Genomic DNA, 25,576 nt, shown 5'->3' on the forward strand with positions numbered 1-25,576 from the left:
ACCACCCTCGACGGAGTCAACAGCTTCACCCATTTTGGTATTGTCCATGAATTTGCTCAAAAAACCCTCAAGTCCTTCATCCAAATCCTTATGAAAGTACTGAAGAGGACTGGCCCTAAAAGGAGTCCTTGGGAACCCCACTAGTGACAGGTCACCAGCGTGATGTAACCCCATTTACAAGAACCCTCTGGGCCTGACACGTCACCAATTGTTCACCATTTATTATGCTTTTATCTAACTGTATTCTGGTCATTTTGTCCAGAAGGATACTGTAAGAGACAGTATTGAAAGCTTTACTGAAGTCCAGAAAGATTACATCAGCTGGCTTCCTTTGGTCAACTAGCTGAGTGATCTTGTCGTAGAAGGAAATTAAGTTAGCTAGACATGACCTTCCCCTAGTGAACCCAAGTTGGCTCTGACCAATGACTGTGCTGTCATTTAGGTGTTTTTCAATAACTCCCAGAATAATCTTCTCCATAATTTTACCAGGCACTTCAGTGAGACTGACAGGCCTGTAATTGCCAGGATCTACTTTCTTGCCCTTCTTGAAAATTGGGACTACATTTGCCACCTTCCAGTCAACTGGGACCTTTTCCAATTCTCAAGACCATTGAAAGATATTTGAGAGAGGTCCCATGGTGACTTCAACCAGCTTTCTGAGTACTCTGAGATGAATCCCATCAGATCATGGACTTGTATGTATCCAGGTGGAGCAGCAAATCCTGCACAAATTCAGGGATAACTGGGAGTTTATTGTTTCCACAGTCACGACTTCTGAGTCAGACTCCATGGATGATCACATTATTTCCACTCCCTAGTTCAACAGAAGAGAGAAAACACTACATCTGAGGGCTAATGCAAATAATCACTCATTTTCTATCAGAGATATAATGCTTTTCATATTTTTTCAAGAGGATTCTTAAAAACAGTCTTCTGTTTTGCCTCTTCCTCTCTCATAGCTTCGTAGTTGTTTTCCACGAAAGTGCCTCCAACTTCTCTCCATCTATATCCACCATCTTTGTGCTGTCTTTCCAAGGTGTAGTTTTTCTGCTTGCATCTGCCTCTCCTTACGACTTTCTCAAATGACATTAATGTGAAGCTGAACTCATTTCTGACATCTGGCTTATGCCCAAAGGGTTATGAACAGCTGAGGGAAAAAAAAAAAAAAAAAAAGACTTGTTAATTTGCATTTGCTGCTACTTTACAGCATCCTAAGCAGCTTCAGTTCCTGAAACTGTGTGTAAATCATGAAAGTAGCTCTGCATTGCTGTATATTTGTTTGGCATTTCAATGTCTTTTGAGAACTCAATGGATTTGGGGGTCTTTAAGGGAAAATAAAACTACTGCTGCTGAAGTCTGTGGCTTGGGCTTCAATACTTCCTAGGAAAAGTAAATAAAGCAAGAACTGCGAATTATTTATACACACATGAAATGTTCTCTTCTGCCATTTTTCAGAAAAGAAAAATTCTCAGACCTGTACTTGCACAGTGCCTAGCAAATCTGGTGGCCAGTTGTAATAAAATTTATTTTAAATAATAATTGTTGTAAGACAGCAAGAATACATGTGATGACCCTGATCTATTCAGGACCTGCAAAATGTTGTACAATCAGGGAGGGAGAGAGACAGATCTCTTGGAAGCTGGCTGAACAGAGTAACATTAAATCCCCCAGGAATTAGCAGTATCATATGCCTATCCCACTCGTATCTTCAAGAGCAAGCTGTATTTTTCTCTGGAAGGATAAACATTTAAAACAAAACATCAAATTAGTAACTGTTACAGTAAAACACTCTGCAGGCCACCAGATATCTACATTTCTGTGAACATTTTTCTCTTAGCAGACAATGAGAAAAAACTGTGTAACAATGTTACCTGTATTTATTGAGCTTATAGAATGAGGTTTTAGTTTTAAAAGTGGTACTTAACCTGTAAAAAATAGAATATGAAACTCCTTTCATGAGGTCTAGGATTTAGACTAATAATCTCAGCAGACCTATTGTTGTTGGAATTAGAATGGGCAGAACTTTAATGAAAAAAAATCATTCCTCTTGCGTCATCACGCAACAGAGTGCTCTTACATAGTTTTTATTTTCCTCTTTAACTTCACCCAGCTCTACAACTTTTAAAATAGTGTTCCCTCTTTCTCCTGTAGCCAAAGAAAGATAGATCAGGAGTAGATTCACTTAATCAATGTATAGTATTAAAAAAAAAAAAATGGAAAATCATTATAAATGAAGAGAAGCACTGTGTAGTGGATACCTTTCCAAAATGCATGTAAAAGAAAGATGGGGGGAGAGGGGGGGTGGAAGAGGAGAGGCGGTGTATATTCTTTAAAATCCTTTTCGTATGTATTTTCCCAGTTAATATTCAAAACTCTCTATCATGTTCAATAACGTTTATCAATTTCATGATGATAGATACTGAAGATTGAAGCTTGTGCTTTGAGATGCTCGTAACTGTGTATATGAAAGTTATACCACAGCAACCTTCCTTTTTACACTCTATTTGTGCAAGATAATTATTTTTTGTTCTGCATTCACATCCTTCAGATTTACAATCTAATGAACCACTCAAAAAGTATTAAATGTGGTCTATCCAATATTCCCCAGCCCTCCACTGTGTTGAATCTGGGGTAGGGGAATCAGAGTCACAGGCAGCCTCTCTCAGTTTGTCCCTGTAGGGCACTGAAGCAGTTTTCTCCACTCTCCCTAGGTCTCTTGACACAGCTGTGCTGAACACAGCAGCGTGGCAGGGTATGGTCAGTCCTTCACAACTGGCTTCTCTGACCACAGGGGATGGACTGTGTCAGGTCATTTCTTTTTCACCCTGCAACAGGGGACTGAGTTCAGGCAAGACATTATGTCCCTTTTCCTTTGGAAGATAAATTAAAGTGGAGTCATTATTACACACATTTAAGATGTCAGATCTCTTACTGGAATTAAATACAACAAACAAAAAAAAAAAAAAGAAAGAAAGAAAAAGCTTTAGACTTTGTAAAGCATTTTCCCTGAAAATATATGCATAATAAATTCTGTAAATACACTGTTGTGAACCTGAACTCCACCTGTCTGCAGTCTAAAGAACCTCTGAAAAGGATATGAAAAATTCAAAGATCAACATGATCACAGTCCTCAGTAAAGGCTTCTTTACGACTTACCATCTTTACTTCTCCTTACACATGTTAATTGTACTCAGGAAAACTATTCTGGTCCTCCCTAGTGCACATGGGGGTTGTACTGGTTGCTGTTTTTTATGTGGCCGCACTCATGTAGAATAGACGTGTCTGAGGGGTCCTCCACAGCCCTCTGAGAGCAGAATCTGTCTCAGGACTGCAAGAAAACACCACATTCTGCACTCACCGTGGGTACCTTTTCTTCTTCGTCGTCCTGCTTCCAAGATATCAGGGGGCAAATTGTCCCTTGGTTTGCAAGAAACTTCATGTACAGTCATATGCATTCAGGAAAATCAGGGAAATATCTACTATAAAATAAAATAAAACAAGACATTTTGTTTTGTTTTGTTTTGCTCTACCAAACTGGCATTTACAGTCCTACTATTTTTTCCCTATATAGAAAGCTGAGGATTAGAATAGGAATAGTTTGAATAGGCTTCACCTTACTTTTTTGGGCAAGCAAGATTGTGTACTGCTCATGAAATAGATTTAGGCATGGTTTCAGCTTTGCTGTCTGCCATAGTCATACAATTAGAATAGGACTACAGTAAGCAAAATTTTCAAATTAAAACAAGTATGATTCACTATATTTTAAACACATTTTCAAAATTTTGGCTTCATTTTGCCTTTGAGAGAGCTTTGAATGTCACTGTGAACCATGCCTCATTCTTGAGTTTTCTCTCTCTCATAAGATCCATGATGTTTTTGAAACCTGTATAGGCTTCTCAGGTACACTTGAGCTTTATCTAACCTGGATGTAAATTTTTAACAATAAATTTTAACAATAATTTTTTTAACAATAGAGGATATGGCTGAATTAGTTCTGTGCCTTGGTACAACACAGAGACATGACCTCAAAAAATCTTAATGGCTACACAAATTCAAACACTGCTTCTGTGATCACTGTTCCAAATCTTGATTAAAAAAAAAAGTCCTAAATTCAATACATTTAAATCAACACTTTAAATATAAAATGGTGTTTTAACTACAGTATTTTTCAGCATTCACATCCCAAAAGATTTTCAAAATGATTAATCAAGGAAAAATTAGACAGTTCTGTCACTCTGATACTGGTAAAAAAATAAATAAGAATCCTATCTCTTTAAAATGCTTACTTACTTATGTATTATGTCATCTTGCATCATCATGTAACAGTACTATGGGAAGATTTCTATACTGCAAGGCTTGTCTTTCTACATATTAGGTTTTAAGGACCAGATCTTGCAATTTTTTTAACATGTAGATTTAACTCTACAGAGAGAGCAAATTTCCTGTGGCTCAGTGGGAACGTTCCCAAGTACAAAGTCAAGTATGTACAGGTCATTGCACATACCAGAGAGCTAATATAGATGTAGATGGTTGTAGAGTGTGGTTTTTGTTATTCTTTTTAATATTTTTTTTCTGCAAATCATCATCAAGCATATAGTAAATATTAATTTATGCATAGTGTACGTACAAATATATGTGAATAGATACAGGTCTGCATATGTGTATATGCACAATAAACATCACATGTTCTTATAATATGTCTACAAGTGCCAATGGCATCCTGGCCTGCATCAGAAATAGTGTGGTCTGCAGGACTGGAAAAGTGATTGTTCATTTGCACTTGGCACTGGTGACACTGCACCTCAGGTACTCTGTTCAGTTTTGGGCCCCTCACTACAATAAGGACATTGAGGTGCTTGAGCATGTATAGAGAATAGCAATGAAGTTGGTGAAGGGACTAGAAAACAAGACTTATGAGGAGCAGCTGAGGGAAGTGGGGTCATTTAATCTGGAGGAGTCTGAGGAGAGACCTCAGCACTTCCTAGAACTGCCTGAAAGAAGGTTGCGGTGAGGTGGGTGTCAGTCTCCTTTTTTCAGGTGACAAGTGATAGGATTTGAGGAAATGGTCTCAAGGTGCACCAGAGGAAGTTTAGATTGGATGTAAGGAAGAACTGCTTTATGAAGAGAGTGGTCAAGCATTGGAACAGGCTGCCTAGGGAAGTAGTGGAGTCCCTATCCATAGAGGTATTTAGGAGACTTGTGGATATGGCACTAAGAGACATGGTTTAGCAATGGAATTTGCTAGGTCAGGCTGTTGGTTCGACTTGATGATCTTAAAGGTCAATTCATCAACCTGCTGGGTTCATTTTCCAGAGTAAATGCCAACTTCTTTATTTAGTTAAGTCCCCTACTTGACTAGTCAGGGGAGATTTAAACGTATCCATTACATTTTTTTGTCCTAGTTATGCTTCTGTTACACTGAAGGAGTGGACTCCTCAACAGATCTAAGTGTGGCACAGTCTGTCTTTCATCTTCTTTTCCACCTAAAAGTCTACCTTGCAAGTGGGCTGTGTGTCTGAGCCACCTGCTGGAATTCTGCATGGGGGTCTAATGTGTCCCAGAGGGTGCAGTCAACTCTTACCCAAGAGCAAACTGTGACAGGCAAGTTTGATCTTCAGTGAGCCTGAAAGAGTTGTCTTAATTTGTCTGCATTGCTTCACTGCTTTCTAAGCCACCCTTTACAGGCAGTTTTAAGACTTATAGCCAACCAGTGAGTCTCAGAGGTGGCTGAAGAAGAGGAAGGACATGTCATTTTTTTCATAATGAGGTCAGCAATGAAGATCTGAAATCACTTGTTGGTTGTCACAAAGTTCTTTAATTTTTCCCGAGCAAGCCCCAAGGGCTTCAAACTTTTCCATCACTTAAAACTTCAGGCAAGTGCAGAGGTATCAGTAGAACTGTTCTCAGGATTAAAATTGCGTCCAGGTTGTGTAGATACATAGGCTGGGTAAGATTTGTTTCCATTCTATCCAAAGAAGGAGCTCTCTCTATCTTTCTCAATTTATAGGTACCAAATCTAACATCATGAAAACTATGTGTTCTATAAAAATAAATATTGCAAATAACAGTTTAATACTGAAAAGTAATAGAATCATAGCACGACTTAGGTTGGAAGTGATCTCTGAAGATTATCAGTTCATGCGTGACTAACTAGATGAGGTGTCCCAGGGTTCTGTCCAGTCAAGGTCTGAAACGGTCTTCAGTAAAAGAGAACATATTGGTGGGATAACTGTCACAGAAAGTTATCCAGTATTCAGGCTGTGAATTTTAAAATATACCTTTGTGATTATTAAATTACACTTTGTCAGCATATGGATATGACACTTATCTTTCTCTTTAAATCAGGCAATATGAATGACATCTACTTAGTTACTGTGAATTCACATGGCCACATAACTTTTTAAAGTTATTAGAATAGGCTTGTACTGTCACAGATATCAGAGAAGTCTGATCTATCTATGGTGTAACGCACCATGATGTTCAGTGACGACCTTATAGTCTTCAATTGCAATGACAGTTGTCTATTTTTTAATATGACCTATAGTTCATCTTAAGCTTAAAAAGCAAGTAAACAAAAGAAAAACTATAGATTCTGCATTAGTATGCATTTGTCCAAATGGGTGTATCATTTGAATCTATATTAAACTGTTTTCAGCATGAGCTGAAGGTACTGCTCATTGAAGTAATCATGTTAGTTGAATGGGTTAGTATGTGTAATAGGCTTCATTTCTTCAGGATAGGCTTAGCTGAGGTTAATTTTATAGTCTGAGTGTCCTGGGATGGTTGTTGTAGAGAATAGGTAGCGAATTTCACTATGAAGTATAAACTTCTTGAAATATTGTATCTTATGTACTGTGAAAGTGGGGATTATTCATGGGAATGGCTCTAGAAAGTAGGTAACTAGTTTGTTCCTTTTGGGCTTTTTACCTTGAAGACCATTCAGATGGCTTTCTAACCTCAGTTAGCTCCCCCTCAAAGAGATGACATAAACATGAAGAAATAAACAGTTCTTTTCTGATTTTGCCTATTTTCACTCATTAATATGAGTGAATGAATTTTTCAATAGACTAAAATACTTGAATAGCATTTTAGGCTTTGTTGAATGATATAAGAAAGGTCACACAAAAGTTCTTGTCAAGAAGCACCAAATACTGTTCTGAAGGAGAATTTTTATCTCTGAGAGCAGAATTATCATTAATTTTCCAGTAAGCAGATCTGAATGGTCAGATACCTGCTACAAAGGTTAAGGAATAGGGCACTGATTCTTTACCAATTCTTTCACACAATTATGCGCTAATTTCTTCAGTCTACCAACAAATTAGATTTATTCAGTTAATACCTCTGAACTTGGCAACAGCTTTGGATACCACTGATTATGAAACCTGACTTTCTTTTTTTTATGCTAGCAAAACTGAATACATGTTCTTATTTTGGAATTCACCTTGAAATTATTGCTGTACTGGTCACATCAGAACTGAATGCAGAATTTCCTACTTTACTAAAGCTTTGACTGGAGACTCGTTAAGAAGGTTTGGATTTTAATGATGTGGGTATTTAGGAAAATGTCTTGTTTCATGTGATCTGAACAGGAAGATCACCTGAAAGCCCAATGTAACTAACCAGAGAAAAAAATAAAGTTGCTACAGGTTGTAAGCTCAGGAATAATAGTATTAGATACTCTGACTGTTTTAGACTTCCTGAACTTTCAGCTATTTCTAGCAAGTAAGTCTACAGAATTAGCTGAAACTGCATTTTATTTTAGTGCTTCCACAGAAGATTGAAATTGTAGTCTCAGATATCCTTCTCACTGTTCACATGTAGCTGTGAAATGTAGGCCAGTTTGGTGCACATCCGGGTCATTATTCACGATTATCATCTGATGCAGTCATGGAAACTCCAGGAGGTGTAGCTTGGTTGTGTGTGTACCTAGAGGGTTTTTCACAGGTGATGCTTTTTCTTTTTGCACTCCATAATTTTTTTATTTTTTTTCAGATGTGCCACAGCCTCACAAAGGGATTTTTTATATGGAAACCCAGCAAAGAGAGGAAAGGGTCCACCATTTAGGATATAGCTTGAAAATCTGTCCCTGTGTACGCGGTTCAGAGCAAACAGTATTTGAAGCACTCATCCCAAGCCAGAACATATACATGTTCTAGAGCTTTGGTTTTGGATTCTCTCCCTGTCGACCCAGCTGTCTCCTCTGATAAATTTTAATGCTTATTATTTTTCTCCAAGAGGAAAAACAAGCTGTAATAGAAAGTTTCATTAATATTAATTTTAATAGTTTATAGTCACTAGACTACAAAGTACTAAGTAGGTGTTATAATATTAAATGCTTTCTTGAATAGAATAAATATTTTATCAACATGCATGAGATGAGAATTGCCGCATTACTTATACTGCATAATTCATTCATGAATTTTGTATCTCAAAATTTAAATATGACAAAATATACTTGCCTTAACACACATAATTTGAAGACAAACAATTTTAGAAATAATGCACAGGTTTCACTCTTTTTATTGAATATTTTTATTTCAGTTCTCTTCTCTTGAACTTGACATAGTAGCTATACTATGAATATGATTGCATAGGAAATTACCATAGCTGTAAAAAAACATCCTTACATCCTTGAAAGATTAGAGATCACTCATTTCTAGTTATGTAAAATTTCCTGGCCTGAATAGTCAAAATATTGGACCTTAAACCTATTAGTTACTAGAATTAAGCACTGTTAATTTTATACCTTTCCTTAATAAACCTTTCATCATAGTTTTCCAAGAGAGAAAAAGGGGGAAATGTTTAAAACATAATTTGAAATAAATTGCTAAGATTACTTGGATATTAGTGCTGTTAAAACAATTAGGTACAGAAAAGATGAATTAGATAACAGCGCAGATGCAGCAGTCAAAAGTGTACAGTAGTCCTCCTTTTCACATGAAAGGACAAAATTATCAGAAATCATCATATATAGTGTACATATTGTATGTATATAAATCAAACAATGTGCAATAAGTGTGTAAATAATTTACACATTAATCCAGGTGCATGTGTTTCCAACTTTTTTTAATAGTTGCATATGTAAAAACATTGAAATTAAATTTAATGAGTGATAGGCTAGTAATAAAGAAAGATGTATAGGACAAATACTGAATACATAAAGTTCATAATGTGTGTGTTTTGTTGTGCTGAGATATCGTTCATTTAAAACAGTGTCATGCTGACATAATGTGGGCTGTGTCTTCCTTACAAAATTCTGGATTAACAGTGTTCTGAAAATCCATCTAAACATTATCCATGAGTTGGCCACAAAGTTGCTTTACATGGAAATGTTCTTTTCAAAAGTAGCTACTTTGTATGAAGTGAAATTTCCTTTAAAAACAATAAAAAATCATTATGAAAATGCTTTCAAATATTTAAGGGTGTGAATTTGAAGAACAGAAATTTGAGACAAGCAATATAAGAATTTGTCGGTAATGGCAGAATTGAGAGTTTTGCTTAAAATTCCAGATTTACTCTTTTTCTTCCCACTAATAGCATAATTATACTTTAAAGCATTTAAAGTCTAAAGTGCTTTCAAATATTTAAAAATTGTTACAAATCATAACGTGAAGTGCATTGGCAATATTTTTCATAGACAGAGAAAGATGCATACATGCCTGTGGCTAATATTAAAAATACTGAAAACATGCACGTTTTAATTTCCTGCACAAATAAGTCACAACATAGTCAAGTTTAAATTCATCTTAAGTTATAACAGTAAAGTCATTATAAAACCCACATTGCATTATGTTGTATATTCAGATGTTATACGGTGCTATTACAAATGCTTGAATATTAAAATACTGCCTATTCAGAACTCTAAAAATACTGTCTATTCAGAACTCTATCAGTTATATATATATATATATACTCTATCAATACCACGTTTACCGAAGTGAGGTGGTAAATAGTCACAGAAGTAAAGTTTTGGTCAGTATGTACTTTGAGAGATGACAAAGCTCAACTATAATTAGGATGAATGTTATGTTTATTGTTACTCTCAACAATGGAAAGAAGTAGTTTAGAGGGTTAGTCTACAACTGTTTCTTCTAAGATGGCAGTCAGGGTAGATTGAACCAGATGTCTAAAATGTATTTATAAAACTTTTTGAAAAAATTCTGCTGTTAATTTCCTCTGAAGTAAATATTGAGATCTCAAGGAACGTAACCTAGTTAGATTGCCTACAGAATAATTTTTTATGTTGGGCTCTGCAAAAAACATGAAAAGGTAATGAAAAATGAAGGAAAATGGCATTTAATGTTAAAAAAAAATTCTTTAAAAGGGACTTTCAGATTTTTAACAACATATAACTTTTTGCATACTATTTTCCACTATTATGATTGTTTGGTACAATAGAGGAGTCTGAGTCAGCTTGAAAAAATTATCTGTTTAATAGGTAAATTCTTCCTTACAATTTAATACTTTCTTGTGTGTCTGTCCGTAAACTGTTTAAATTTGAGTAATTTGGGGGAGAAAATCCTACTTTCCTTCTTTCTTGTGAAGGGGTCTATCTTGCTTTAGGTAGGGAACTCAGTTTAAAGCTAGCCTTCAAGGTACAATTATTTATCCACAGTTATCTGACTGTTTGACAATGTGTCAGAGTTCACTTCTGCAGAGCACGGTACAGAACACACAAATGATTTAATATTTGGTTGTTCTCAGCACTACATTAGCCAAGAGATGTAACGATACTTTTAATTTTTTCTTTGTGAATGTCAGTTGAGCCACATTTTTTTTCTCTCTGATCATCTTGCTTGAATGACAATTAATAACATTCATCTTATTAACATAGTGTAATTTAAATATACTGTAGCACTTTATAAAATTCTGTTCCATTCAGCAGAATCTTTGAATCCCTTTTTCAGATGACCGTTGCTGCTGGTACGAGCATTGAGAATAACATTCAAAGGACCATATCCTGCCCTAATGTATGTTTTACATATCTTGGATATTTGTGTAATTTAAATGCAAAACATCCTTATGTGAATTTGATATTTTGTTGCCCACGGGAGCTTGTGCATCTTGAGGTTACTTCATAATATATGTTTCAGGGTCACTGAATATTGTACTACAAGTGAGGTCTCAGCCTATAAAAATACTGAACTAGTGTCATTTTTCTATATGATTTGATGGCACTACTAAATAAAGACAATGATAATATATTCACAGTTCCTTCTGAATTTACCTTGCTTCTCTCCCAGCTCAATGCTCTTGTCAGTTGAAATGACTAGAACAGCAGTAGACAAAATGAGGAAAGCAATGAGAAGCTATATTTATTCTACTTAACATTGTTCTAAATTGGATTTTAATATGAAGATGTGTAATACTAAATTTGGAAGAAAGGTAATTTCATTTTTCTTGCTTAAACAAATATATCCCATGATTTAAAATAGAAGAAAGGAAGAGTTACTACTGCTGATAAAAACAGAATAAGAAATCAATTTTTCTTAACGGAAAAAGCAATTTATTCACTTGTAGTATAATAGGTAATGTATCATTTTTTACTAAATCTGTTCATAAAATGGAAAGTCATTGAGCCAAAATCGAGCTTGTATACATTAATGGGGTAACATGAATGGGAATTGGGATGTACTGCTGAGAAAATATTTTGGCTCTTCGTTATATAGAAAGCATTTTTTATCATGTAATGTGTTTAGTAATTTACTTTACAGCTAAAATATATCTTATTTATAGGGGAACTGTCAGAAGGAGATCTGGATAAATATTTCCATCACCTTAAGTTCTTTTAAGATATACAACCAAAGTACAAGTACTATACAGTTAAGAGAAAAAATACTGTGATTTAATATTGGCAAGAACTTAGTTCGTCCACACTATCTAGAAAAGTAAAACAAACACAAACAAACAAAATAATAAACTTTACTCTTTTTTTTCTGGAAAGTTTATGTTTGAGAAATCCTTTATGCCACAATATGAGAAAATAATGCATCTGACTGCCTGAAACATTATGGATTTCTGGATACATCCCTTGAATGAACCAATACAATAACTTCTTGACTATGATTTGTACTGCTAGATTAATTTCAGGCTTGTTTATGTGCAGAGGAAAAAAGTCGCTCAATATAAAATATATGATTAATCCCCAATCTCTTCCAGATTTTCAGCATGATTTTAACTTTGGCAGGGCAATCTTAGCATTTCAGTCTGCAAATAGTACCATTTTTAATGAAAGACAATAATTCACAAGTATGAAAAACTGCAGGATTTCAGATTTAGGTATTTTGGTATGTACCATTACTCCAGAGTTTTTTGGGGCATTTTATTATTTTATTATTTTAAGTTACATTAAGACAGACATAAATCAACATCACATAGATTACCTTTTCATTCTTTGGATTATATTCAATACCACCAAAATCAGTATGGGATTCATTAACTGCTGTTGAACAAGAATGTCCTTATTCCTGCCTTTAGAAATCACAAGAACCATCATTGTAAACTACAGTTCCTAATGATACCTCTCCCCTTAAAAAAAAAAAAAAAAAAAGTAGTTTATTCTCTTTGGACTCCTGTTATTTTTATTTTTATTTTTTTCCTCCAAAAAGAAATATATCAAAATCCGCAAGAATGGGAATAAAATTTAGAATTTGTTACATGCTCTTCTAACTGCATCTCCTGATTTTCCTGCCTAAAGTTTAATGTCAAATTTAATGTAGTTGTCTCTGCTCCAGAGACAGTGGAGGCTAGAGTCATTATCAGCTGTCAGCTCTCTGAAAATATCAGTCTTTGTCCATGTACTAAAAAGGGGATCTAAAAGGTCATGTTGGCTTAGACATCTTGCTTATAGGTTATTAAAATAATGTAATACAAACTCTGCTTTCCCAGTTTAACTTGTTACTTATAGCAAAATTTACTTCACTAAGCTGTAGCCCTCTAAAAGACTGATGTGAATTAAGCTATGATACAGCTTCTTTCAATGAAGAAAACAAGGTACACCATTTCAAGAATCATCCCCTTAAAATGATGGAGGAATTGTGACTAAGTTGTCTTTTTTTCTTAACTTAAGCAGTAGGTTAGGTGAATAGCTTAAACTAGACATTAAGTCTCAAAGCTGAAACTTGGAAAAAAATGTAATTCCTGTCTGGATAACAGTGAAAAATCTTGCAACGCAATTGGAAGACTGGGCTTCAGTATTTACCTCTGAATTCTCTCCACAAACTAAAAAGTCTTAAATGCTCTTTAATAAAAAAGTTAGTTCACATTCTAGATTTCACTTTTAGTGTGAACACTAAAAATAAAACTTTTCACGCTTAAAACTACTGTTTTTCTCCTGCTGAGAAAATCATTCACAATTGGTGTGAAACAATCTCTTTCCATTATTTACTTTCACCCAAAGCCATTTTTAATTGGCCACGAGATCTAATATTAGATTCTCACTGTATGAATGCGTGGAAGCAACCAAATTCTTAACTCTGAAGACTTCTAATGAGGACATATTGTATTTTTTCTATTTCAAATTTTGAAATAATTCTCAGTGAAAGTTTATCTTGTGCAGATGATCTTTATACTTGAACTCTGCAAATTTATTTCCTATTTTATCAGATTTCTGAATTTATAACAAAGCTTCTTGTTCAGAGACAGAATATGTTCCTTACCAACATCTACATGTCATCTGAAAGCACATAGCCTGCAGTAAGGGTAAAGAGTGGAAATCTGCACTTACCCCTTCACCCAGCATCTTGCAGGGTAGAAAGGGAAGGAGGAACATACCTTACATGTTCTTCTCTTGGCACAAGATCCTCCTGGGACACTGTAACAAATACAAAAGCAGATCCAGCTTCAGTTTTTAAAAAATAGTGTAACTGAAAAGAGTCATCCAAAAAATTCATGAATAATTGAAGTTTTTTTATTCATTCCTAAATCCTGTAGTCTCTTGATGTTTGAGAACCATTTATGAAGTCCCTCATTACTGAATAAAGCACACTTTCTTAGACTTTTTTGCAAGCACACTTTTATATTAACATATTAATATAGAATGTATTGTTCATGAGTCATGTATGCTAAAACATGAGAAAAACACTTTATTACACCTAAGTAACATCTATTAATGATATTAATAATTAAACTAAGAAGCTATTTAAATATAAAGACTGTAGTACATTATTTTACTTCATAGAAATACACTGCATAGCTTGCAATAAAACTTAACAACAAAAAGAAACTGCTACATATTCAGGTTTGAGAACTCAGAAATTATGAGGAATTAAGGTGAAATTTTGTGGGCAGTTTTCCACAAATGAAAAATATAATTTCCATGCTGTTATTCTGTGAAGTTTACACCTCTACAGTCTTCATTATAGGCCTCAATTTACCTTTATTACCACATAAACTTTCTGTATTCTATTTCTCATTATTATAAATTGTTTACAGAGAAAAGCTGAGTGAAGAAATTTATATTGTAGACAATAGTAATATGCTATTATAATTTATTCCCTTCTCTTGCATATTGTTTAGTACGATAGTGAGAAGCACTTACTCTCTTTCATGCAAGAAAGATATCATAAACCTTGATCATATCTATGCATGTGTATTATTTTTATATATTAGCTGTTGAACAATTAATACATTTGCAGTACACTTTGAAAACAAGAAACTTTTTCTTGATAAGAAGTAATTTCTGTAGATATACTCTTAGAGTTCACATGAGTTCTAATATGCCTGGATGGACATCAGTGATGGATATAGAGTCATTTAGATGGAACAGTCTAGCATACTCTGATATTTCTATGCCATTACTCGATGTCTGGAAACAATGCAAGCTAATGGTCAGAACAAATCCAAGACACTTTGTATGCAGATCCAATTGCTGTAGTTGCGTGACCTTGAGATTCTGCAAAATAGGGGTATTAATACTTCTTTAGAGCTCCTTAATGTAAACAGTAAAAATGTAAACAACAAAATATAAAAGGCAGGTATTAAACATTATGTTTTCTTCATTCAAGACAGCAGAACTTAAAGGGGGGGGGCGAGGAGGGGTGAGAGCTGTTAATGTGCTCTGTATAATAAAATAAAACATCTTTCACTGTATATATTTGAAAACAAAACTAATTATTTCATTTTGAACAAGTACAAAACAATGCACCATTCTGCTACTGTTTCCATGGAAAAGACACATTTGTTCTGTGTAAAGGGATGCACACCTTAAGAATTCTTGACAGAGATTTCACAAGTTTGAAAGTAAATACTTTGGAAATTCAGGGCCTTTAAAATGCCAGTGTATGTGATTTGGGCTGCTTTGTTTGGGTAGATGTTTTTATTAGTTGTGTAGCTTAATGAGAGTAAATTTTTAACATAAATGTTTTTGACCGTCTGATGGCTTTAGGCAAGATATATGGCATATATAGAGATATTTTATACAGAAGTTCTGTATGAAAACAGCAGTTTGCCTATGCTTTATCAAATTCTACTGCTATGCAGTGTCTTTTAAAACGTTTTTTTCATTTGTCAGCAATCTTAATTCTTTACACTATTTCTAAAGTTTTTGAGGGGATGGTTACAGTGAGGAAGAGAGATGAGAGAAAGCTTTGATAAAATACAGATACCTTAAAATATTTTAAATGAGAATGAAACTGCATTTCCCGTGTTTTTTTGATATAAATAAAGATGTTCATGTGAATAGGCTGAGCGTTTAAGCCAAATGCCTTTATTTTCAGAAAAGCTGAAATCATTTTTTTTTTTTTTTTTCCTGTCCTGGGAATGTTTCTGAGATTGAGAGGGAAAAAAAAAAATAATAATCCAGAACTACTGGACATAGGAACAAAAAGTCAGAAGCCTAAACATAATTGAAATCTCCAACCTTTATCAGGGAGCTATGAAAGCTCCTTGACCTTTTAGCTGAACACCTTCAGCTCTTTCAGCCTTCACAGGATTCAGGGATTTACCAAAGAGTGTCCTACCTCTTGAAGATACAAACACATTTTATGTGATTGGCACACCTTCAGGTGTCAGACCCCGTTAGCATTCAGATGTGTTACTTTATCCATGGGTAAAAAAAGGGGAAAAAAAAAGAAAAAAAAAAAAAGTGGATTTCTGTTCTCAAGCTTTTATCCAAACTCTGTACTTCTGATTTTAGGAGTTACTTCATTAACAAATAAATTCTAAACAGAAAAGCAAATTCAGTTAGTTCTCACTGCCGATGACAATATTTTTAACACGACACTAATTTTTTGGCTGTCATCTCCCATTTCCATGCCACAGGACCAGCAAATTGCATGGTGTAGACCTCTTGTCAGGCAATTAGCTGTCAGATCTGCCATTTGCCCAGCTGTGCCAAGTGTGTTAAATCCAAAGTTAGAAAGAGAGAGCAGCAGCGCACTACAAATGGGGAAATGTGTCACTAGCAAATACGTGTCTTAGGAACAGCATGCTGTCCTGTTCCTCAAGTGTGTGACCACACACGCCCATGGTAATGCTGACATGGACAGTGACTGTGTCCCAGCATAGCACTCCAACATGTTTCTGTGCCGTTTGGACTGACAGTCCCAATGCATTGATTCCAGTGATGTGAGAGATTAAAAATCAGGAATTAAGAGCTGTAGCACTGTTCACAAGCAATTCACAGGGAACAATGCTCAGATGATATCTGAGTTGTTCCACACTCTCTTTTAATTTTGATTTTTAATATGCGCTAGGAACGGACTCGATGCCATATGGTTAGATCTGTTACCGACTACAGCATGCCAATTTATAGCTTACCTGTTGTACCCTGGGAGAGGAAACCACTTAAAAATCAATATAACGATGAACAGTGTATTAAAAAAGCATTGCCTAGGTTCACAGAAACTGGATGCTACTAGATAGCTTTACTGAGCAGGTCCGCAGGTATGATGTACCCAGGACCCTGTCTGTGGTGCCCTGGGAGGCTTCACGTTGTTGTGGGCTGACCTTGACCTCCCCGCTGTGCATGGGGGCCACACGGGCTGGCTATCTGCTCCAGCACCTGGAGCACCTCCTCCTCTTCTGACCATACCATTCCCTCTGCTGTTTCTTGCTCTTTTTGTTTTCTCCTCCTTTCTTTTTCCCTCTTTATTAAATAGTTTCCCCAAGGTGCCCCCGGGGTGGCTGCTGGGCCCAGACAAGCCCTGTGGTGAGGCCACTGGAGCTGGCTGGGACCAGCCATGTCCAGCATGGGGCAGCCCCGGCCTCTCCTCACAGAGGCCCCTGCAGCCCCCTGACACTGCCAGGGCACCTGCACACAGCTCACCTGTGTAGCCATATGCTAAGCATCCCTCGTGTACTCAAATCTACAAACAGGTATGAGCGCTGCCCATGTCCACCTTATAACTAATGTGAAAATGTCTAGGTTTTAGACATTATTTTGGTTGTTTGATAATGTTTTGCCTCTGTATTAATAATGAGACAAATCTTAGTATAATCACCAGAATACAGATGGGAATATATTGTCCCAAGGCAGAGATGCAATGCGTTTTTCTAGTTAACAGTGATGCTCCTTGATGCTTTCAGCTCTTAAGGAATAGGCATTTGTCTTGGAGAACAGGTACATTAGAGCCACTAATTGGTAATGACTGAGAACTACCTCATTTGGCAAAGGCTAATTGGCAAATTCTTTTGCAAGGATATAAGAATGTCACTTATCCCTTTGCTCTGTTACTCTGCCATTTGCCCAAATGTTACCGCTGAGACTTTCCTGACCACTTTTTATACTGAGTTAAGAGGGCTGGAAAGAGAGTTTGACTCTTTTCTGCAGCTGCTAGCAGTCTCAGTCATCATCCACTTCTAATAATATCAACTCAGCTTTATTCAGTTGCAAGGCTCTGTATTCACTTTCACACCATCTTGAATCGAAATGAAGTTTACATTCTAACATTCTCACATTCCTAGCATTCTTACTGGTCCTAATGAAAAAGCCACCAAACACAAAACCAGCAAAGGTCAAAACTGTCCCTTTGACCAATCAGACAGTGGAAGAAATTATCCTCAAAAAATGACTAGTGTGCTTCTTGGCAAATATAAGCCTAAATGGATTTAGAAAATCCTTTTAAATGTTTATTTATCTGCCTTTGCCACATGGCTGTCATGTACTGTGATTTTGTTAGCATTACAATGTGAAGTTACGTTTAATCTATTCAAGGCATGGATAATTGCCACTCACTGTGATCAGTGAAAGTCTGTGGTAAAAAGCTCACTGACTGTCATTTGAGACTAGGATTTGAACTATTTGAGATATCTAGCAGCTTCTTAGTAATAATCTTTTGTGTGTATTTGTTTGTTTTAAATAGTGTTAATGTGCTGATGTTTCAATTAAATGTAAGCATCTGATTAAACATCTTCAGCTCTAATTTTTATAAAAAAGAATTAACGCTGGTTGCTTGTAACCTGATCAGTGCATCAAATCACAGGCTTATTTTTCCACAAACAATATCACCGTTACTTTTTGCTTTAATTACATGTACATTTTTATAACTGCTAAAGATGTTGACTGATTCCTGGAAGTTTAAATAGTCAGTTATTGTGAAAGGAATGTTATTCACCATCTACAATACTTTTCAAACCCCCAAAAGATTAAATGTTCCCAAATTGCAGGCTATAATGACAATAAACGGTAAGTTCATAGAGCATCAGTCCTTGCTTCTTCTGTTTAATATTGATGTTCAACAGTTTAGCAGTGTTGTCCTGGTACTAAACTTTCAGAATGTCAAATTGTATCTTTATGTGGTGAAGTTTATAAACACAAGGGTTATCTCACAATTGTGCTTCAGGTGTTCAATGGGTCCTCATGTTACCCTGTGACTCTTGTTTGCTGCTCACAGCTGTGATCAAAGCACGTTGCTGTTGTTGGTGGGCTGTTGCCCACCTGCCTTGTGTGCCTGGGTGTTCCTCTCCCTGGAAACAATGACCAGAGATACAAACCATGCTGATTTGAGTGGGGATGTGCCTGGGACAATTTAACCCAGCAAATGGAAAAAGTAGCTTTTCCCCAGCATAGATGTAGCTGAGATGAATATGGTGCCAGGGATATTTGATTTAAAATAGAATTGGTTTCTAAAACCATTTGGAAATAGTTTCTAAAATTGTAGCTGTAATCCATGTAAATGCATCTAAATTCCTCAGAAGATGATAGAAAGCATTGTATGTCTGACAGGTAACCAGAGAAATCAGCTGTTTTAATGAATTAAAACAGTGTTCCTTTGATCTAAATCCCATAATACAAAACTTCTCTCATTTTAATGGACAGTAGCTGCTAGTATTGTGGTTTCTATTTCTAGTAATAACAGTAGTTTAGAGTCTGAGAATAAAATTGAGGACAACGTGACCCCCACAGATGTTCAGAAAGCCCAATCTTAAGATTTGCTTACATGCTTACAGTTAGAGCTATACATAGAATTCAAATTAAAATCATTGTAGAGTCTAAAACAAATATATTTGCCTGGTGATATAATGAGGTTGGAGCTAGGACATCAGTACTGCTAATAATTAATGTTGATCAATGCTGAAACATAATATTGTTGTTGAGGTCTTCTGGCCTCTCTTGCTTTTGGTGCACAGCTACTGCTTAATAAATCTGGGAGTCTTTCTCTTGCTGCTGTTGTGCTTTGCTGGAACCCAGGACAGGCAGAGAAGAAAGCTCTCTTGAGGGGAAAAATCCCATGCTAGAAAGAAATAAAGATGAGATTGAAAAAGGCAGCCTAGGACTGGAAGGGGAAGGAAAACAATGATGAAACATTAAGCTTGGAGTCTGGAAGCAGGAGAAGGACCAGAGACACCAGTGTGAACAGTATCTGGTGGCTGTGAGACAGTGAGACGGGCTGATGAGACATAAAGTGGAGAAGGAAGGTTTCAACGACATAGCTCTCCCAGATGAAAAAAAGAAAAGAAAAAAAAAAAAGAAAAAAAAGCAGATTATTGAAATGAAAACTTTTCGTGGAACTGTGTCAGTTTTCACAAGAAAGATATCTCATGTCTACATCTTGAGGGAGGGTGGAAGCACGACAGATGTGCCCCCTCAGGAAGTACCTTGAGTTCCAATAGAAGAAACCATAAATAATGGTATAATGGTGGCTTATGTGCACAAAGCACTTCTATAGACAACCATAATCCTGGTAATGGCACCAAAAAGACACTCATGCACTCTTCTAAGAGAATTTTACTGTAATTCTATTTACATACAAATATATTACATTTCAAGTGGCTAGAAAGAAATTGTGTTGTAATTGTTTCCTCAGCCAATAGTTCTGGTTTATTAAATCGCTAATAGTTGTCTGCTAAGAAGAAACAAACATGCCCCAAGAAATAAAAGGAATTATTTTAAAGGTCAGTATTACTTAAGCACTTGTTTCATGCTTTCAGCAGATTTGAGTTAGAAATAATTGGAAAGCATACTAATATTGCATGTGACGGATCAGAGGAAAAAGCTTACACAAAAGACTATGTTTTGAATTTCTTCAGTGCCTCAAGGAAGTCATTGACTTGGAAATGCATAAATGCTTTATACAGCAATGATTAAATATAATACTAAGGCAAAGATTAAACTTGATTTCAGTTTCCCAGAGGAGATACCAAGAAGGAAAAAAAATCTATACTGTGAGAACTCTAAACTGTATATCTTTAATATAGCATATTTATTTTCCTTATCTGAGGGGCCATGATGACACATCATTTAACAAAATTCCTAAAAGAAATTCTCCTGCCAGTGTTACAGTTACTTTCTAATGCTGCTATAGTGCAAAGTAGTTTATGTTTACAATAAAATAGAAGTGGGAATATAATCTGTAGAGTTTTGGTTTCACCTGACCTTTGAATTGGACCATTGCTTTTCCATTCATATGTAGTAAACCTATTAACGGTTATCTGGGTAGTAGTACAGCAAATTTTGAAAGTTTTCTTTTTTTTTTCCATTTAAATTGTTGTTACATTTAGTCTAGGTAAAGAACACAAGAACAAAATTCTTTTAGATGTTGATGATGTCATCCATCATTTATTTTTCTGATGTTTACTACAGATAATTATTATTTGTATGTAAAATATGTGCTTTTTATCTATTCATGAGCACTTTTGTATTATACATCTTACAGACCCAATGATATCAAATTATTACCATCAACTAGGTTTTTACTCTCTTATTTCCTATCTTGTATTTTACATTGTAAAAAACATAATTATACAGTAAAGCATAATTATAGGGTAGGGAAAAGTGTGAAGTGGTGGATGATTTGAAATAAGGGAAATATTTAAAAATTAAACAGAAAGGACAAAAGGAAACATTTATTTAGAGAAAAGTGAGCAGAAAAGAACCTTATGAAAATAATTCTAGAAAGTCCTCCTGTAGTCTGCTAGACATATTAAAATTCTCTCTTAAACATACACTTTTTATTCCAAAGACAATGAACAAATTTTGCTGCCATAACTTCTCGATTTTGATGCATATTGACTTACTTCTTGTTTTTATTATTCTTGCACTTGGACCAGCAAACTGTTTAAGTTTGGGATAAGTTTTATACAGATGGAAAAAGAATAATTTTCATATCTTAGTTTTTAGGAGATTAAGCAGCAGACTTTTCAAGAATCGTGTGATTCTAAGTTTCTAGAGTAGTGTGAATGTAATTCTGAAAAATGGATAGCAAGAAATCAAAATAAATTTGACATAAAATGAATAACTTCCTGTTTTAAAAAAGCTAATTTTAAAAATATGTTTGAAGAAATTAACTTATTTTAGTTTACTTTTTATTATTATTAAATTAAATATTATTAATCCTAGCTCACATTAGAAAGTCTGCTTTTTCTCACTGTCAGGCAAAAGGAGTTTTATATCTCCATTTAGTTTGAGAAAGTTTTTTTGTTCTTTTGTTTGTTTGTTTGTTTTAGGCAAGTATCATTAATGAGTCTTTGTTAGGAATCATTACTGTGTTTAAATTAGTTTTTTTTCTCAAATATTAGACTCAAATTTCATAATACATTTTTATTTGCTCCATAAACAGTCTTTCTGATGTTTCACTTTAAGCAGAAGAAAATAGATACAGTACTCACCACTTTTTCAGCTCAATCAATTATACATATTGGGTAAGAATCAATATTTATCTTGAGAATGAATCAATTTTGATTGATAGCTATACTCTTAAATACAGACTTTGAAAAGATGTAGTTTCTCAAGATATATTATTTACTATTAGGTAAAGTTAATCAATATGTGATTTACCTGGCTGGCTATTTAAAATAATATAATTTGTCATAAATGACATGGACTGGAGCCAGAAGCGTGCCTCTAACTCCAGGTTATGCTGTCACACTGATTGTCTTGCATTATTTTTATTTTAATGCATTTACACCTCTTCTAACTCAGAACTCAAAGCCAAATGAAGTTGATAAAAGCAGATGAAGGGCAGAAAAAGGACCAAGAAGTCGTAATATGTTTAGTATTTATAAAATGAGTTATATAGTGAGACCTATGACATAGCCTGTATTGAACTATATTTTGCAGACACAATTCGTCCATGTTAGGTCCATTTTTTTTTTCTCCAGGAGACATGAAAAGACTGGAAATGATAGTCCATTTCAATCCTGTGAATTACTCAGTCACCAGAAACAAGTATACTATTCACAGGTAGGAAAAACAGTTGTTCCTAGGGGCAAGCGTAGGAACATACCACATACCTGCTAGATACCTTTGTGCTGTTTTCTTCCATAGGACAGTCCAGTCTTATGACCTCCTGCCCACAAACAACATAACATTTCCATTAATGTTCAGTTTGTATATCCGTTTGAGAACAAATCTGAGCTCTTACAGTGGTTTGGTTTAAAGATCTCATTTAAGCTGCAACTCCAGGACCATCTGTTCAGGCAGCATACACCTGGGGGTACTTTTAGTGTGCAGTAGCTGTAGCTTCTTCTGCAAAGAAACATGAGTTACAGAGTATGAAGAGAGGTTTCAGGGACTATTTTGTGTTTAAATTCCCTTTTGGGGAGCTATGAATGTATGACTTGCATGTATTTTAGCTTGTCCAAAATCCTCCAAAGGTATCTCATCCCATCCACTTCCTCATCACTCCTTTAAAATACCCCATTTTCATATGACAAAAATTATGACTCATTTGCAGTTATTCATTCATTAGTGTACCTGGAAACAAAAGGCCTTGTTTTTTTCCCATGAAAAATTACCTATTTATTAAAATACGACACCTAGTAAATAGCATGCTTTTATTCTTCCATTGCACACGAGAATGAGATCATCTGCTGACCACATCTCTTCCTCAGCCCATTAAATCACGCACTTTGCAGCTGTCAGCCAATTAAATGAGGTTTCTCTGATAATATAAATGAACTTTATTTGGCCTCAACAAGAGCATTTGCCCAAGATCAAGACCAGGAGGAGAGTGAAGAAAGGGGCAACACTGGTAAACACTCAGGAATTCTTAGCACAGTCAGGGTGTCAGGGACAGGAACCCCCCTGCAAGACAACTTCAGTCCTAAGACTCAGCCAGATGGTACACCAGCCATCTGTGGATTTTATTATTATTATTATTATGCCAGCCACATAGACAACTCGCACTGCAATTTGGGATTCACAAGCTGTGGCAGCAGACACCTCTGTATCTGGCATAAATGTACACTGCTGCTTATTCCAGAAGGCACCCAAAGGGAGGGGAAGCACTCTAAGCTACAGCTACACTGTGGAAATTTCCCATGGCTGGAAGCAATCATCCATAGCAGTAAGCTGTTACAGCAGACCCAGCACAATTTACCTCCAGGACCACTAGCTCTCACCCAGAGCAGGTTTGGTTTGGGAGTTGATATGAGCCAGAGACAGTAAGACACTGAGCGATTTGGCAATGACTACCACATTCTGAAGGCTGAGAAAGAGTAATTAGCATAGTTTTGACCAGACTATGCCATTTTGCCTCTACTCTTGAAGTGTTTCAAGTTTTCACTTGCAGCTTCTGGTGGGATATAGAAGAATGTACTGGTGTTCCCTCGGTCTTCATCTACACAAACTGTACCGGGTCTGGCTGGGACGGAGTTAATTTTCCCTCCACCAGCCCATACAGTGCTGTGCTCTGCACTTGTAGCTAAAACAGCACTGGTATCACACCAATGTCTTGTCTATTGCTGAGCAGTGCTGGCACAGCACCAAGACTCCCTCCAAGCCTGCAGGAGGCTGGGGGTGGGCAAGAAGTACGGAGGGGACATCACCAGGGCAGCTGACCTAAACTGACCAAAGGGATATTCCATACCGTATGGTGTCACACTCAGCAATAAAAGGGGGGAATGGGGAAGAAGAGGGAGGGCTCTCATTATGAAGACATCTGTCCTCCCCAACAACTGCTATGTGTATTGAGGCCCTGCTTCCCAGGATGTGGCCAAACATCACTCATTGATGGGAAGTACAGAATAATTTTTTCTCTCTCTCTGTGCTTCCATGCAGCCTTGGCTTGTTTTTTTTGTTTGTTTCTTTGTTTTTGTTTGTTTTTTTTTATTTGTTTGGTTGTTGTTTGGTTGGTTGTTTTTGTTTTGTTTTGTTTCGTTTCCTTTTTCCTTCTTCTTCCTTATCCCCTTAATTAAATTATCCTTATCTCAACCTGTGAACCTTATTTTCTTTCCAGCATACTGTCTTCTTCCCTCCCTCTTCTTTTGAGGAGGGGGAGTGAGAGAACAGTTGTGGTGTAGTTTAACTGCCTAACAAGGTGAAACCACCACACAAACATGCATTGTTAGTTCTCAAGCCTGTCAAAAGGCCCATATGCTTTGCAATAATATATTTGTTGCTACATTCTTCATTGCTATTTTCATATACTATTCTTTTACTTGAATATTACACACATTTTTAATTATGTCATTCCACTGTAGAAGATTACTGAAATCTAGAGGTTACTTCTGTGTTGTTGAAATTCTTATCTTGAGATTAATTTGTTTTGTGTTTGTTTGTGTTTTATTTTGTTTTGGTTTTGTTTTTTTACTTATGAGAGTTAGCTATTGTTTACATATTTTTCTTTTAACTCCCATCAGTTCAGATTTCTAGTATTATTTTGTTTGTTTTCCTGCTTACAATTTAATACACTTTTCAAAGTTGGTTCATTTTGCTAAAAAAGAAGAGTTTACTATTAGTCAGGAAAAAGAGGAATATTACACTCATGATGTTGCTTCTACCTAAAAATGAGAAAAATAATAGAAATGAGAGCACCAACTGAAAAGTTAGCTGATGTCAACAGGTAGCATGGTCCAAGCTGTTGACCCAAGAGTCTATAAAGGAAGAGGTAGCAATAAAAACATTGAAGGAGAGCACACTCAATACAGACCCATCAAGCTGTAAATTCTACCATATGAAAGTGTTTAATTCAGCTCTCCACTGGATTTTCTGTTTTGTCATCCCAGGTGGCTATGATGTCTATCTTTTATCATTTGTGTTGATTTATCAGGAAAATTGATTACACAGTAGGTAGCTGAAGCCAATTATCTGTCATGTTGTCACATTGTCTCTGACTCAGCCATGGCAATTTACTGTTTTCTGTTTTATACCTAGATTGTAAGTTCCTTCAGAGAGAAACCATGTTTTTCTCTGGTT

At 35.7% G+C, this 25,576-nt stretch overlaps 1 protein-coding gene and 1 long non-coding RNA gene across 16 annotated transcripts in view; one reads left to right on the plus strand and one right to left on the minus strand.

Moving 5' to 3' along the window:
* PPFIA2 (PTPRF interacting protein alpha 2) overlaps positions 1-25,576 on the plus strand; it is a 341,449-nt gene that overhangs the window by 165,436 nt on the left and 150,437 nt on the right. For 11 of the 15 annotated variants that reach the window (XM_080575702.1, XM_080575698.1, XM_080575688.1 and 8 more), the window contains one exon: positions 10,908-10,970. The exons of the other annotated variants lie outside the window; for them this stretch is intronic. In XM_080575702.1, the coding sequence (XP_080431828.1) occupies positions 10,908-10,970 (63 nt within the window). The remainder of the gene's footprint in view (positions 1-10,907; positions 10,971-25,576) is intronic. 15 annotated transcript variants of the gene reach the window in all.
* LOC308187583 lies at positions 18,904-25,072 on the minus strand. Its single transcript, XR_013944796.1, has 2 exons — positions 22,672-25,072; positions 18,904-19,673 (listed from the first exon to the last, which is right to left on the minus strand). It is a non-coding gene; the product is annotated as an uncharacterized lncRNA (long non-coding RNA).

The sequence above is a fragment of the Anser brachyrhynchus genome (assembly GCF_964034855.1).
Source record: "Anser brachyrhynchus genome assembly, chromosome: 1".
NCBI lineage: Eukaryota > Metazoa > Chordata > Aves > Anseriformes > Anatidae > Anser > Anser brachyrhynchus.